At 33.6% G+C, this 17755-nt stretch overlaps 1 protein-coding gene and 1 long non-coding RNA gene across 3 annotated transcripts in view; one reads left to right on the top strand and one right to left on the bottom strand.

The window, feature by feature from the left end:
- Positions 1-17755, top strand: part of LOC725800 (fibrillin-2) — a 160127-nt gene that overhangs the window by 131550 nt on the left and 10822 nt on the right. The window contains exons 18-21 of one of the 2 annotated variants that reach the window (XM_016912646.2): positions 914-939; positions 4293-4367; positions 4460-4649; positions 17543-17634. In XM_016912646.2, the coding sequence (XP_016768135.2) occupies positions 914-939; positions 4293-4367; positions 4460-4649; positions 17543-17544 (293 nt within the window). In that variant the 3' untranslated portion in view covers positions 17545-17634. Of the gene's footprint in view, positions 1-913; positions 940-4292; positions 4368-4459; positions 4650-17542; positions 17635-17755 lie in introns of those variants that run through there. The other variant, XM_006561295.3, reaches the window with a different exon arrangement.
- LOC102653657 lies at positions 6259-11802 on the bottom strand. Its single transcript, XR_003304929.1, has 2 exons — positions 10046-11802; positions 6259-8775 (listed from the first exon to the last, which is right to left on the bottom strand). It is a non-coding gene; the product is annotated as an uncharacterized LOC102653657 (long non-coding RNA).

Here is a 17755-nt window from a genome sequence, read left to right as displayed (position 1 = left end):
TTTATCGTTGTTAAAAATTCAGGTGTTAATTTATATGTAGTGGAATGTATTTTAGGCGGGAAATTTTAGACGGAATCGGATTAACCGTGTCGTGAACATATTTAAATCTTTTATTATAAGCGAAGAGGTTTTTCATTCTGACAAAAATGTGCGAATTATTATTATTATTATTTTCTTTGTCTTTAAATATATATATATATATATATACGCTATTATATAAGCACAATTGGCGAATCCTACAGGTAGTTTTAAAATTACACGAATATATAAATGCAGAAACACTAGTTTTTACTGGATACGAATCATATTTCCATTAAACTTTTATATTAAAAATGACTTGGATTCTGTAAATAGAGAGGAATGATTGTTTGTTTTTATTCGAACGTGGAGTATCGTTTTATTTTACATAAAAAAAAATCGATGGTAATGAACAATTGGAAATTTAATCAATTATTGATATTTCTATGGTGTATAAGTGAATATACTCTACGTATAAAATTATATCAATATATTCGAAATAATAATCTCGATATCAGCTACTAATATAAATTCCAATTAAAAATTAAAAAAAAAAAATAATTATTCAATTCTCAATAACGAGATAACAATTATCAATTGATATCCGAGAAAATTATTCATTCCTCCCTCTGGCCAAAAGTTCTCTTTTCACACGATCGATAATATCTCCCACGATCTTTTAATCGACTCGAGCTAATTACATCGGCTTAATGGATTCAATGAAGATGATTCTCTGCCGTAAAATTTCTCAACCGCCTAATAGACGAATCGTCGCGATAACGGAGAGAGAATTATGCCCCTTCGCCACGATGGAATTTCGTCTCTCGATAACATCGATTGGCCGTGATAGAAAACGATTAATCCAACTTATCTTGATATCTCCGTACATTTTCAGAATCCGAGCATCGTCGAGATTCCGAGGTAAGTTGAAAAAAAAAAAAAAAGAAAAGAAAAGGAATCGTTTCTTTGGACTTTGGTACAATCGGAATTGCTTTCTGATACGATGAAATCCTTGCCAGACCCTTCCTTCCTTCCTTCCTTCCTTCCTTTCCTCTTTCATAGAGAAACATAACTTTATTCCGTTCATTCCATTGCCATTTCTCATCCCCTCCAACCATGCTGAAAGCTTCTCATCTGCATACTATTGCTTGCTTTCCTATAAAATTATTCTTTTTGTCAAATTATTATTGTACTTCCCTTTCTTTATTCCTGATTTAAATTAATTTTTAATTCTCCAAGAGGGGATTATTTGAGAAATTTATTTATCCTTATTATTGTTGAAAATATAATTACTGTATGATACAGTAATTTATATATTCTAAACAAGCAAAAGATTTTATCGAAAGAGATAAATGTTATTTACCTCTCAGATTTTTATTTCACCTTAAGAACCATAAACCAGCACGTGTCACACTGTATCCTAGCTTATCCCCATCCCCATAAATATCATGCACATTTATTTTCCGATTTTTCCTTTTTCGTTCGTCATTTTTATCGAATCGGTTTCGAAATTATTAATAAATCCGAGCGAAACCGATTTAAACGATTCGTTTCAAATTTCTATCTTCCGAGGTTTTAAGATTTTAAACGTGCGCGTTTTTTCTTCCCCGCTTGTTCGCAAAAATTGCAAACTTATTCGAGCGAGAATGAGGTGGATACGCGAATCCTCGCGGAGGGAACACGTAAATTCGTGGGCGTTGCATAATTCGACGGTGACGAATACGGATGGGTCTCGACGGAAATCCGGCATCTATCGCGCAACTTGTGTGTCTTTTCCCTTCCGGTGGATGGAAAAATACCGAGATATCGTTGTCGGGGGGGGAGGGATGTTGTTCGCAAGTATTTCCACCCGAGAAAATTTCAAAGCGCTTCCTACGTTTATTTTAGTTTATCGCGTGATTTACGGGAGGGGATTTTCTGGCCAAGTTGACAGACAAGTTTATAGCCCGGCCTCGTGTTTTCTCATCATGGCAAGCGATGGCTTCTTGTAATGAAAATAGCTGTAAACGCCAGAGATATATTCGGTGATTGAAAATCGTGATTAATTCTTCTCGTTGTTTCTATATTTTTATATATATCTGTTACAGTTTTCTAACTTGTTCGTTTAACCAAGATTTTACAAATCGAATCGAATCTATTATCTTACGTTGATATTCAAGAATTTTTGAAAAGAAAAATTTTCATTACACGCGATTTGGATCATTAGAATAAATTTTGTTAAGGTGAATTGTCTATGGGATTGAAAGCAGAGAGTGTTAAAGAAGAATTTTTCACTTTCTCAAATTAATTACTTGTATCTTCTCCCTTCCTCCAAGCAAAATAAGGATTTAATTATTTTAACGAATAAAATGTATCTTCTATGCTTTTCGTAGTTTCTTTCTCTGTAAAAGATGACCAAACTTTCTCGGTCACTTAATACTACAACTTGCATTAAAACGAATTAAATTCATAGAAACTGGATAAAGTCTTGGATTGAAATCTTTTGACATATATACAATACGATACCGAAGAAATATTTATCCTCGCGAGATAACTGCACCGTAATTCACAGCACGATTATATTAAAGAGTAATATTTAAATTTTAATTTTTAAAATAAATATTAAAGATTAATTAATAATCGCATTTTGAAAAATTTATTTTCAAATTATCGAATAGAAATACACGTTGCTATATTTTTTTAAAATAAATAATTCGTCAAACTCTTCGTTTTTAATTAAAATGAAACATTTTAACATTTCCTTTTACGTTTTTTAAATTTATTAAAAACGTCTTGAAATTTCTATTATAAATTATAAATAATTAAATCTTCCTTATAAAGCGTTGATCGTTATTGAAAGATTCCCTCTATTGCTCCCCTTTCTTTTTAATATTCTAGCTTGCGTTGATTCGAGCGAGCAAAATTTTTATCTTAATTAAATTCCAAGAACGTGCAACGTTCCTTCCTCCCCGCAAAATAATTATTTGAAGGATCTCTTCTATGTTTCTTTTCTTCCTCGTTTTCTCGCTTTGTCTTCCAGCGAAATTCAATTTCTTTTTTTCTCTCTCTCTCTCTCCTCTCTTCCTTCTAATATATCCACAGTGGCGAGGAGAAAATTGATTTAATCGGTGGACACTGGATCGTTTTATTAATGCGACAACATCCTCGTTAATTAGAAATCAATTAACCCACCTGTCGATTATTCGAATACCTATTAATTAAACTCTTGATCATCTGCATGCATAATAACCGTGCCATTATTGGCATGATTATCGGCGTATCATCGAATTGATAAATCATATTCATCCTTTCGCCATTTCAAGATGTTAATTAACGTCGAGATTGACCAATCGTCTTCTATGCGATTTTTTTTCTTCTTCTTAATTCCCTCGTCTCTTGATACATTAATTTAAAATACACGTATGAATACATTACTGCGTAAAAGTTAAGAAACAAATCAATCATTTGCAATTAATTATCAATTTTTTTATTTTGCCTAAGATTAATTTTATAAACTTTTGCCAATAAGTACAGGTTTTGTTATTCAGGGGAATAATTACATTTGCATCGTTTTAAATTAACATTACAACTAATAATCACTTGATAATTATGTTTTAATAACATTCAGAGCTGGGTATTATTAAATTTAGATCCAAGGTTTAGATTGAACGTTGCATTGATTAATCTGTTTGACTAACGTGTTTAAATTATAATCACTAATTTCTAATTTATTATACGAACTGTAATTAATGTTCAGATTATTACTGAATTACCAGAAGGATAATTATCAAAATCATTTAATCTATCATTCATAAACTCCATTAAGGCTCTCATATTTCCCCATATTTTATCATAATAATCGAATCAACTTATAACACACTTCTACACTGAATCTCAGGATAACTCTCTACCCTCAAAGATTATATCACTGATAATAATTACACACGTATAATAAACCTACATTTCATACTCGACTTCCAACATGGATCGCATTATATCAAACCATCGTCATCAATCGCCTACAATTTATTATTATTACACAATTGCCCATCCTTCTCTGAATCGATCTAAATCAAAATAACACCCGGAAACCGACCTACGATTCTCTATTACCTATTCTCTACCTCGCGCTAATAACTTTATCCAGCTTTACTCCAAATATTTACATCTTCAAACAAAAATGAAACAAAAATGAAAAGCGGGGGAGAAATTTTCCTCCGCGATGGATCTTGATCTTAAGATCAAACGTAAAGCGGCAATCCAAGCCCGCCATTCACACTTGTTTCGCCGTTTAGCCGCGATACTACAGAAGAAGGATGCTCATGTGTCCCGGAAGATCGCCCCAGCCGATACCTTCCACCGCTTACGGGGTGAGTTTTACGCGGCTTCTTTGGCGGAGCAATTTTCGAGCGGGAGGACGAAAGAGGGAGGGGAGGAGCGCGTGTCCTAATTCGATTTTCAGTGGCAGATACCGAGCGGATGTTACCTCAGATACACGAGGATCTTCTCCGGGGCGTATGCCGTTCAGAATTATCGGGGGCAGAGGCAGAATGGTTATCAGGAGGCGAGGGCGGCTTATCATCAAGTTCATCCTGTTCACGGGGGCCAAGGGCAAACTCAACTACACTCCACATCATATCCTCTTGGAGACTGTAAGTTTTCTGTGCGATTTTTTTCTTTTTTTCTCATATTTCTTCGCGATGGCTCGTTTATTCTGTATGCTGAATATCCATGAATTATGATTGCACGTTGGTTTTTTTGTAAAAGCTAATATTCTAATTTAAGGTATAAAAATTTTAAGTATTTATTTTCGTTGGTGGAAATGGAATGTTTAATTTTTTGTAAGTTTTGTAATAGTGTTTGATAATATAAAACACTGTTTCCTTTATCTCGTGTAATTATTTCTTTTTGTACCGATCATTCGTTGAAAAATTTCAAACTGAAAAATAAAATTTACATATAATTTTTATATAATATAACGCTGGATTTTTCATTTCATTTAACTTCCGTTGTAAATGTATTCCGTTGAGTGCATTAAAAATTAAATCCAATCCAGGAAAATTTCGCAGAAAATAAATACTCGTTTCGTTCGATCAAACGAAATGAATCGATAATTAATAATTTCGTATTATTTTATTTTATCGATTGATTTATTTTACAGAGTAATTACGTTGAAACGAATTTACCGATTTAAAAATTTGTTTGAATTTTTGCGTATTGTATTTTCATTAAGATCGATCGAAAGAAAACATTGAAATTAACCGAAAAAGTTTATACTCCTTCGGTTTCGTTGTCGTGGAAATATTTCAGCATAGTGGCTGAAACAAATAATGGTGGACGCAACGACGCTATTTGCGGTCGTTCCATGCACGATAGTGGAAAAATTAGTATCATTTGCGGCTCGTACGAAATGGTAACTTTTGCTAATCCTACGGGATCAATTGTGATCTCCTACACAGAGGATATATGACGTTCTTTTTTTCTTTAAAAGAAAAGAAAGGCAAATATGATGATAAAATAAACGTTTTTAATTCAAACAAAAACTAAATTTGTTTTATCAATAACGTTTGATTAATACAAAATCCAAGAGGGAAAGTAAAAAATGAAATAAAACATTTAAGTTTTCCTGATTGAGAAAGCGAAACAATAATTCTGTTACAATTTGATAACAATTTTCCAATCTTCTGTTTCTTTTTAAGTAACAATATTTTTGAGATTGTATTAGAATGCTTGTTTCTTGCATCGAATTTTTTGAATTGCGTATTCATCGTCTGATTAAAAATATGAAAGCTCGGATCTATTTTTCAAGTTCAGAGGATTAAAATTAAATATGAGAGGCGGCCCTTGTCCAATTCAAAAAAATCATGCGAGATGTAATCTCACGAGCAAGAGAGACAGAAAATTCGCAAAAGAGGCGTTCAATTTTGCAAGTGACCTTTCGCCTTTTAACTTTCCCTCTTATAATTGCCCGCTCCTTACGACTTAGCAAACTCTCATAGCGTAGACCTGTTGCTGCCTTTGAAATATCGTACGCGATATGATCGAGAAAACCAAATTGAAACCAAATTATTTTGATAAAATAAGTTTTCGTTGGGAACGCGATCCTCTAAGCGCGAACGCGGATCACCCTTTTAATTGCAAACGCGCCCCAAAGGAAACAGAGGTCGCAAAGTAACGGCCCCATTGGAATTTCAAATGAAGCATAGCTCGTTGTATCGCGGCAACTCGATGCGCCAACAGTTTCCAGATATTTTTTTTTCTTTTTTTTTTCAACCCAAATATTTCGCTCCTTAACGAACACCGTCGACATTCTTCCTCCTTTCTTTTCCATCCTCCTTCATTATCACACGTTTTTCGGCTCTGATTTCATCGTTGATTTAAAGCGACTCGAGAATAAATTATCCCCCTTCTCCTCGTTTTTTCTTCTTTTCCTTTTTTTTTTATTTTTTATAGAATTTTCTCCTCCCATCCCTGGCTTCGATCAGCCATCCCATCGTCTTGGCCCAGTTCAAGACTGAAAAATGCAGATTGTTGAAGCGCGCTCCTGGGACAAGCTCGTCTTTCCACGATGCAAAGATGCGTTTCTTTCCACGGGGCTTCCCCTTTCGATCCATCCATCTCCGATATCCTCCTCCATCACGATTCCTCACTTTCTCGATCTCGATGGTCCTCCACAATTTTAACGTGTCATTTTTTTTTTTTTTTTGAACCATGTTCTCGATGGGGACGTTGTGGTTTATGGTAATGATAATTTTGAGAATCGTTCATTTTAACTTTGGAGTAATAATTGAAATAATTAGGAAAGTTTTGAATTCGAGTTCCCTTCTATATTGGAATTATATCGAAGATATGAAAGTTTATTTTTATTTTATATTTTAATCGTAATTTTAAGACGGAGAAAGAAACTAACAAAAAATTGAAGAACAATTATTAGAGATCGAAACATTACAAATTGAATTTATCATTGATATAATCAAAATAGATGATCTTTTTCTATATGCAAAAATAAGATATAATTAATATTCAAATCGAATTCCACGAATAAAATAATTTCTCACCTGATATTTAGTTCGAAGAGAAAGGTATTCGAGCGTGAAAAGCGGGAAAACCGCGAGACAATTTTCAATTAAAAATTGATTTACGGCACACTTCTATTTTTCAGATTACTTTGACTTATTTCACGGTCTTGATTTTTACTTGCGGCACAATTTCTGGAAAAATGTTTCCCGCCCAGCTGCAGACAACCCGTTCTTTTATTTAGTATCACGGTACTCTCAGGCGGAATTAAAAAATAATTCTCCCTCGCGAGATCCCTTCTTCTGTTCGAGGTACGAGCCATTCCTTTTTTCCCTCCCCCCTCCCTTTGCTCGCCTCCTTCACTTTCTTTTATCCTTCTGTCTTCGACTACGCTTTTTTCGCCATCATTTTTCTTCCCTCGCTTTCGAAAGAAGATCGTTCGCGACGCTTAGACAACGAGAAGTTTACCAATTCTAATTTGGTTTAACCGATCTCGTTCGTTTTAAGAGGGATTATAAAATTAGAATTCTTTTTATTCTCTTTTTTTTTCTTTTTTTTTTGTTCGAAATGATGAAGAAGGTTTTTTTTTCGCAATGGACGGAAATACGGTTACGTTTTTCTCGTGGACGAAATGAATCGTGATTTTGATGACGAGCATCGATTTATTCGACTTCTTTTTAATATTTTATGTGCCAGACTTTTAAATAGACGTGAAATATTCCTCATCAATAATGCATTTATAGTAAGCTTAAATATGCAAAAATATACAGGATGCATAAAATATGCAAAATTATACTAAATAAATTCATATATAATATTTAGAGAATGAAATGAATTCTTGTCACGTTCCATTTCTTCGTTTATGTTCGTAAAAATCTGAATAAACATCATAAGCTCTACTCAACGGAATCGAAAGTAGATGATAATAAGTACTATAATCAAAATATACCTATTATTTTACAATATAAATTCATATTTCTAAGAAATTCCTTCTCGAAGAATTCGATAACCTGATCTAACCTTTTGGAAAATTTTGTGAATCGTAACAGACTTTAAACTTAAAAGAAAAATCACCATTGACCAATCTACTTAAACTATCTTAATATTCCATCATCCAACTATTCTATTCCCAATGACCAAATAATTATCAAAAACAAAAAGCAATAAATCTTACTAAACTATTCCTATAAATTCTCCTTCCTTCTACAATCGATTCCATACTCTCCATTCTCTCGTTCCACCATTATAATTGCAAAAAAAAAAACGATATTGTAATTAAAAAAATGACAACCTTAAATTATGCACAATTTCGCTCTCGACCACGATCGAAGCCTTATTAAAAAAAAAGAAAAAAGAAAATCAACCGCGATACACTCGACATTTTCCATCCGTGTCAACCGGATATCCGGTATCCCATAATTTTTCACGGCGTGGCCGCGTCTACTTCGCCTCGAAGCGACAGATTACGTCGCGTTTCTCGTTACTGTCGCCCCGAAGGCGTGTTTTTCAGCCCGTGTCGTATGAATATACAATCAGACACGATCGACCTCGCGCCGTTCCAATCCACCTCCAACAGAGATTAAATTTCGTGAAAAAGCACGTGCGCGAAAATCTACGCCCCCCCATCTTATTTGACCTCCTCCTCCCCTATCGATACAGCCTCCGTTTCACGCCAGTAGGGGTCTCTGGTGGTTGTGATTATGAATTAACGTGGCGTTTTAAAGAGGGCGTTAAATTGAACACTCGTTTCGTCGAAATTACCTGTGGGAGGGAAAATGAATTATTAGAATTATTTTGTGACGATTGACAAATGCGTTATTTAAAAAAAAAAAAAAAAACGTGAAATGTAACATGCAAGATTAAAGAGGGGATGCTGGTATCTTTTGTCTATTTCTCTGCATTTTTTTTTTTCTTTTAAAATTTCATTTCTGCAAAATTCCATGATATACTTTATCAGAATTCTGTTACACGATCCTTCGAAATTCCATTTCAGTTATCTTCAAAATTTTCGTCCTCCTAGTCTCCCATTCTATATTCACTTCATTCCCTCCGTGTTTTTAGAAAACACTTCGATATTCTATCTTTTTATGGATTTTTTGAAATTGCTCAATATTATTCCAATAAATGCTAATTTTATATATAATCATTTTTAAACATGTTATTACAAATTAAATAACAATCATAAATCGTATAAATAATTAATAAATTGAACGATATAAAGATTGTAATATATTAAAAATTAGCACTAATTGAAATATACGTTGATGATAAATATACCCAAATAACGATGATTTAATTCCCTTTGAAAATTTTCTTACAAGAAGACGACGAATTTTGCATATCGTTTTAAATAAAAATGAACGAATACCGCCTGAATATTGATACAAAAATTCAAATCCAAAGATTTTTCTAATATCATATCGATAACTTCATCTAATTATTCGCAGTATCTTGCTCGATGAATTTTAATTTTTTAACACGCGATGCAATCCCGATGTTAATAATAAATTCCGTTAATAATAAATCGTGGCTGAAGCTACAACGAAAGGCTAAATCTTTTTTAATCCCAATGGAAATTTTTGGCTCTAAGTATAACGAGTTTCACGGTGAGACGAGAATCTAACGAAAGATTGTTCGAAATCGGGCGAAGAGAGGAGGAATTTCCCCGGTGGTACGCGACAGTGAAACTTAATTTCGCCCATTATTTAATTTCACTTATTTGAATAACGTCGACAAGTTGAATTATTTTAATTGCTTAAATGGCTATGAGGAGTGAAACAGGAGGCGAATTGAGAGAATGTGATTCATTTAAAGCTTCGCTAAACGCGATTGTTCATCCTCGTTTCTGCCCCTTGAAATGATTCACCGAGCCGAGAGAGTTTTCAAGTATTAAGTATGTCATTAATAACTCGGGGTGTCGTTAATTCGTTCACAGTTTTGCCTTTGCAGTTACAAAAGAGAAATACGATAATTGCAGAACAATAATTCAAATTTCCTTCCTAAAATTTCCCATTCCGATTTTAATACTTACATATTAAAATTAAAATCCTCTTGTACCCTTCTATTGGTGTAATAGATCGTAAAATCTTTAATTTAACCCATTTCCAAAACTATACATCGTTCTGCATCTGAAACATTACAATTTTTAAAACATTTCATCCAACAACATAATTAAAAATAACAAAAATCAACTAATATTTCCACATGATTGATTCATAATGAATATCCACAAACGAATAATTATTTTGAATTCCTTAATTTTATCATCACATTTACCGATCATCCAATAAACAACACCGCGGCGAGCCAAAAATCCAGTTTAACCCTCGCTTAAACCACGAAGAGGGGAAAAAACCCATCCCGCGCATAATTTCGTCATAACGGGCAAGCCAAGGGGTCGAGTGAGACGAAGAGAATAAAAGAAAAAAAAAGGACCCCTGAAGGAGGACTTGGGTGGTGGCTGCGCCCACCGGTAATTAAAGCCCCCGAAATTTTATTTCCCCGTATTCCGCGGGATCGGCGAGAGAGAAACGAACGGCGAATAAACGAGAAACAGGCGACGTCGCCTGTGGATAATCCTTAACCTCGTTACCGGGGCTATTTCGTCCCAGTTTATGCACAGTCGACGCCCGCTTTTAATGAAAACTGCTAGATTAACGTCAATGCGTTACGTCTTTGCCACATTTGCGCCTCCACGTAGAGCTTCGTGCATGAATTCGAAAGAATTCGAATATTGTTTTCACTTCGTATCGAGTTCGATAAAGTTGAGAAAATTTTTTCGGCGGAATTGTGCCGAGAGAGAAAATTCTTCGGCTTCCGGTCGTGGTTGGAAGGACGATCCTTTGATAATGCTTGCACCAACGAAATTATTCGAGCACCTTCTTGGCATCTTGATATTTTGATTAAACCTCGAGTCTGTCTGAATATATTTTATTACTCCTTTTTATTATTTTTATCGCGCATTATATAAAAATAAGAAGAAATTTATACTTGCGATTTGAAGCAAACTCGTTCGTGGTTTTTAAAATTCGTAAGAGGAAACCTCGCAAGATCGTCCGACCGATACAAGAGTCGTTTCGATTCTGCCAGTATTATCCACGAGAATAATAAATATATAATAGGTAGAAGACATTGTATACGTACATTGTTCGAAATAAAGACTTTATTTTTGTTTTCGTATGTACGAAGGAGATTCGCTCGTTCGATTATTTCCTTTATTTATTTATTATCGCTCGTTAATACTGATATTAATATTGATATCCCGCAGTCAAAACTGGTGTTGGGAATTCTAATAGTTGATGAAGTTTGTGTCGCTCGTTTCAATGGAACCCGATTATAGCTCTATTCAGTATCTCATCTACGTTAACACATTCATAACAGGACGAGGTAACCGAGACTAGCTTCCGTTTTACTAGCTTCTCCTCCCTAAATCATAATGAATGCTTTGTAAATTGTCCGTTGAAATTAATCCGAAAGAAATTTGAAAAGAAAATCTTGATTGTGTTTTAATAATGATGGAAGAAACGCGAGGAAATAATAAATATATCGCGTGATGATGGATACGTAAGATGGATTATACGCTACATATTCTCCAAATTTCGTATTATACATTCATTTATGCATTTCATTGTTCATTTTAACGTAGAATCCAGACGCAAACGGAAGTTCGGTTGAAATATAACCAACGCCGAGCACGTTAACGTGAGAATTGTTGTTGAATAAGCAAAAGATATCTCTCTTGATATTTGACAATCGTAGAAAATGCTTTTGTATGTAAATATAGATATATTTTAAATTAATCAACTATTTATTAATCGATGAAAGAACATGATATGGAGAACAAATTTGAAAATGTAGTAATATGCATGTATGAATAGGAGAAAATAAAAGAAATATATAGAAATAATTAGAAAATTGAAAAAAGAATGTGTTAAAATGTGTCAGGAATATTTTACATTTTCATATTTGAAGAAATGCTATAATTATATGTATAAAAATAATATAATTAAATTTCCATTTTAATCAACATTTGTTAAAAATATCTTAAATATTTTTAATTGTAAATATAACTCTTCGTTTGGATTTTAATAACTCTGTGTTAATTAAATGTAGATTTTTATGAATTTGTGTATATGATTACACGAAGAAATATATTTTTTTAATATCTTCGTGCATACGGATTATTTTTTAGATTAGATAAATAATTTTTAAATTAAATTTAAATTGTATAAATTTTATACAAAAATAATATTCAACTCGATGTGTTTTTTTTTTAAATAAACGTGTTTTTCTATAAATAATTGTTTCATACATGTATATGCACCATGTGTCAAAATATAGACAGTATAGTTGAAAATAGATTATGATATATCTGTTCTGTTAAAAAGATTTATATTTCGTTTAATCTGAACCATCGACCTCACTTATATTTGTTACATTGTTTTGACATCTTAATGTTTTATTTTAATAAATCACATTCTTTTGTGCGTGTGTGTGCATATGCGTGCAATTCATTGACGATTCATTTTAATAAATTTTACAAATAAAATTCATTCCACTTTTGAATTTATTCTATTCATTAATTTCGAAGAGACAACAAGAATGCACATTGTTGAAAAAGAAGTATAGAAAACAAAAAGAAAAAAGAAATGGAGAGGAAATAAAATAAAATGAAGGGGCTGTAGCGATGGGGTTAAAATCCTTGCCCAAGTTTGAACGTTATCAGGGATTTAAACTTCATTACTTCAATGGGTTGGCAGCATCGGTGTAATCAGCTGCGAAAAGTTTACAGATTTTGCTCTTAACTATCCAACCTAGCTCGTTTCGTGAATTTCTTCAAAAAGCAATTTCATTGTAGATGTATATCACAATTATTGTACATATTTGAATTTTTTTTTTTTTTTACGTTTTCTCTTAATTTTTGTGGGCCGATATTCGAATGAACTTATAATTTAAACGTCATTGCAATACCATAATTAAAACGTTTTCGTAATATTGAAATCATTATAGGAATTTCATGTGATTAATTACATTTCTGCTTAATATCTTTTATTTGAAATTCATTTCTCCTTATCCTCGTTACATTTGAACGTTTTAATGTTTTAATATCTGTCTATTGATTTTATGGTATCCATAAGAATTTCAATTTTAAATAAAATTGTGATTTTATCAAGATAAAAGTCTGATCCATCATCGAATCAACGGAATATTTACGTAAAATGGATTGGAATGATTGGTCAAATTTTATTTGAAAGTGGCAAAAGGAAGTAAGTCTGACAATGAGATTGGAAACTTCGCGTGAAACTTTGCACAAGTGTACAACTAACAGTAAGAACTGGGTCCTATCATAGAGAGTAATAGTTTGGCATACTTGGAGGAGTTGATTTATAACATTGAAGTGCCATCCGTGACTTGTGCATTCTGCATTCTACATGATCAACATATTAACATCTATTCAACGTTTAGATTATCTTTAAATGTTCATTTTTCAACATTTTTAACTTCTTTATCCATCAGTTAACTGTTTATCGTTGTTGCAATAATTGAAGGCTAATATTATCAAATAAATATTAGACTAATATAAATTATTGTTAATTAAATCAATTGTAATTTTTGATAATTCATATTTTCTAATTTCCTTGAGACAGTTTCAAAGTTAAATTAATTTAAAAGTTATAATATCTTGAAATGCATCAAATTGATCTTTAAATGTGATTTTTAATAATATTCTTTTAATTATAAATATTAATCGATCAAACTATAAATTTTCATCGATCAATGATGTCTATTACACAAAATCTCTCCTGGAATCTCATAAATCACACGAATTTTTCGACGTACAATCCAAGTTTGCAATGTAATGCAAAACATATGTACGATCCATACACTCAGAGAGAGAAGAGTTTCCAGTTTTTATAAAAAAAATTCTGATCCAGAAATTTCGATTTTAAAGATTCACGTTTATTTATTTTTTTTTCCTGAAAATTTTTTATCTCTTTTCCTAGAATCAAAATTCAAACACATATTAATACCCTGTTAATTCCCGTTCTGTTCAATTCCGTTCTTTACTTTCGATAACATTTCGATTTATTGCTCGAATTTGCAATTGTATTGCAACACGAATAACAAAAAAAAAACTGTTGAAATGGACTGCGTTACACCATAGTAAAGAAAATTTATGAACATTCAATACGAAAGTAAAGCGTGATAACCATAAGCATCGATGATCACGAATGAAACGATCTAGCCTCGGATTAAACGGATTTACGTTCCACGCGACTCTCTCTCTCTCTCTCTCTCTCTCTCTCTCTCTCTCTCTCTCTCTCTCACATACAGAGAAGTATCGATGGCACTTCAATCACGAAGCGACCTCTTCCCCCTCCTTATTCAAACTTAAAACGGTTATATTGTAAATGGAATAATTCAAGCTGGTCGTCATTAACTCGGTTAAGCCGGTCGTTCACGCAGAGAGAGAGAGAGAGAGAGAGACCGTTATGCTTTGCCTGCCAGCCTTCTACAAATTGCGTTTCGTTCATCGAATTTCACGAAGCGCGAATTTCAATAATTAATCTCGCGGATACACGGATTTTCGTTTCAAATGCGCGCGCTGTGGTAATAATTTAAATTGTTTCGCGGAGAGGAGGGGAGGGCAGGGGATTGCCATTATTCTCCATCGAAACGTTGTGATCCGCAGAAGTGAATGGTAAATTGCCAAGGAGCATTTAGACCGGTTATCGTATTACAATTAAGCATTTTATTGTTGTTATTGTTCCGGAGAGAGGGAGGGAGAGAGAGAGAGGTAGTGCGGTTGATACCTCGCCTCGTGATATTATTCGGTTATTTCATTGCCTTTTGTTTATCATTTTGTTTGCAGCTTAATAATCCTCGGTGTTAATTATCGTTGAATATTTATTCGATTATTTACGATCTGCTATTTATTATATTTTTGCCTGTATCGCGGAAATTTTTAATTCGTTGTTAAAGGAGAGATTTTGAAGCGATGATGAAGCGAATGGAAGTGTGATTTGGAAATTTTATCTATTTTCAGATAGTTTTCGTTATTAAGATGATGAAAGAGAGATTTCTTTTTAAAATCGAAATTATCAATGAAAATCGATTGCAAAGATAGGATAAATATTTATAATATTATAAAATTGCGTAAAACAAAACTGTATCGTTTCAAGATAGAATTAATTGAAAGGTTCAAAGGAGAAACGTAACAAATTTAATTATTAAATTATAAGCAATTGAAATTTTCATTCTTCCATTCTTCCATCTCGCTTCGTCCAACGTAATTTAATAAATAAGCCTCAACCAATATTTTTATACATCAACTTTTATATATATATACAATATAATTAACTCTAATGGACATTATAATAAATTAATATTAAATTGCCTAATTAAAATAAGAAATAACAACAATTATCGCGTGGAAATTAATATTCATCGATACATAACATTGGAAATACATTAGAATAATACTACGCAACAAGCGCGATTGGAACACCTGAAGGGATATTTTGCCATCTATCGTCTGAAAATATCCTTCCTGAGGGAAAGTATTATTTCAAGGGTCTCTGGTTTCCCTCGAGATACCGCAACGAGGGTGAATATCGTCGCGACAGTAAACACGAAAGGACGTGAAACGACAAACGTGGCCGATATTAAAATCCAAAGAAAAAGAAACGCCAGTCGGCTGGGTCGATATCGAATCAAACCCGAGACGAGAGGAATTCGCCCCCCTCATTCCTTGCAACACGTTTCCTTCTCACGGGTAATAATATCTTTATCTCCAAGAACGGATAATTCTACATCCACAATGATTTTGCCGCGTTAATATTTTAATAATCCACAATGAGTTATAAGTATCGTGAATTGTTCGATTCTCTCGACAAAATTTGGAAATATTGGAATAATAAATTCGTGGAAAATGAATTGTATTAAGAAAGATATTATAAAATTAAAATTGTCGTAAATTATCTTGAAGAGAAATTTCCAATCTTACCTGAAATTCGATATTAAGAAAAACTATGAAAATACGTTAAAGCAAAATTACACGTTTAATCACAATGTAAAATATTTCCTCGATAAATAACCAATTAAACAACCAATTTCTCCTTTGAATGCAAAATCGAAGAAACGTACCTTCTTCCATCCAACATAACGTAAACACGATACATAAAAGTGATCCGACAACGTACTTCTCTGTCTTTCTCTTTCTTCCTCTCTTCCCCTCTCCATCTCCAACTCCTCTCGAACGCGGGACGATCGAGTTTTTTCCAAGTTGGGAGCGGTGATTTAAAAAATTTCGAAAGCCACTCCGCAAAGACAAACGAAGGAAAAAAGCGACGAGCGGAATTCGGGTTATCGGCGATCGTTTCAATTATGGAAGACGTTTCCGGGGACAGTGTGCGGGCTACGAACGGCATCGATCGATCGAGCCTGCATCCGGTGATCGAGTTCTAACATGAGGCACGTGACTTGTGGATGCGCGGCCGCCGGAAATCATCCAGGCACCGAGGAAAAAACCCGTTATGCTGAACGTCGTGGCACCCGGCAAGCTCATCCTAACCTTGCAATCGATACCACCGTTCGTCGTCGAGAGTATTTTCGCTTTGACGCTTGTCATCCTGTTGGCGGTACCCCTGATCCTTCGTTTCCAACACACTTTAGTACGTGTCTCTTTCATTAACGAGGATTTAAGACCCGCGTTCGATCTTTCACGCGTCTCTCTGACAGGTTTTCTTTCTGGCAATTGATACTGTTCGGTCGGGGGATGGAAGATATAAAATTCTTTGCTATTCGTGATCTCTTTTTTTAATAATAAGCGAATGTCTCTTTCTCTCTCTTTCTCTTTTTCTCTGGAACAACACGCGTGAACAACACAGTGATGGAATTCGAGATGGAGTAAATTAATTATTGGAGATTTAATTATATCGTTGTTATTTATATCGTTGATTTTGTGGCAATTTAATCATTTCTTTCTTTATTAGCTTTATTCTTTTCGTTTCATTTTCTTCCCGAAGTGAATTTTTAATAACCCACTCGTCAGAAATTTAATCAAAGGTCTCTCTCGATCGATTTACAAAATTGCGCGTATTTGAATAATTGCACGCCAAGTGAATAGTGTTAATAATTAAAATTAATTATATCGAAATCAGATTAATTTCTGGATAAAGAGTATTAATAATTTTAATAATTACTATTAATCTAATTGACTGTATATTATAATTACAAATCAATCGAATCGTTAATTCGTTACGTTTACACATCGAAACGTGTTCGAGTAGAATAAAATAAAATCAAATAAGAGATCGATTTGTCAAAGACGCCAATCTGAATCTAACCTTTTTAAATCTTTATCAAAATATTCGTTTAATCTCTCCTATCCAATGATACCATATCCATTCCCCTTTACCAGAATTCATTACAGGACACGACCCAATATCTAATCCAATAAAAATTTCGCTTTTCTCGCATTTTTCGAATCACCGTCGGAATATCGAATGCCTCCTCCCCCCACCAGGATGATTCGATCAAATTCACCAAGAAGACTTGGCCAACCCCTCTCCTCAACCAACGCAAATTCGAGCAAAATCGCGACCATGTCGTCACCCATTATCCGGTCACCACGTTCGACTCCGATTCAAGTTCAAGCACGGACCTTTGCCTGGAATCGGCTCGTAAGACGATCTCGACGCCGATCTTGCAGGCGAGCGGTGACAACGTGAGAAACGAT

The sequence above is a fragment of the Apis mellifera genome, linkage group LG6, assembly GCF_003254395.2.
Source record: "Apis mellifera strain DH4 linkage group LG6, Amel_HAv3.1, whole genome shotgun sequence".
NCBI classification, from domain to species: domain Eukaryota; kingdom Metazoa; phylum Arthropoda; class Insecta; order Hymenoptera; family Apidae; genus Apis; species Apis mellifera.
This window is presented reverse-complemented; position numbering and strand designations above follow the sequence as displayed.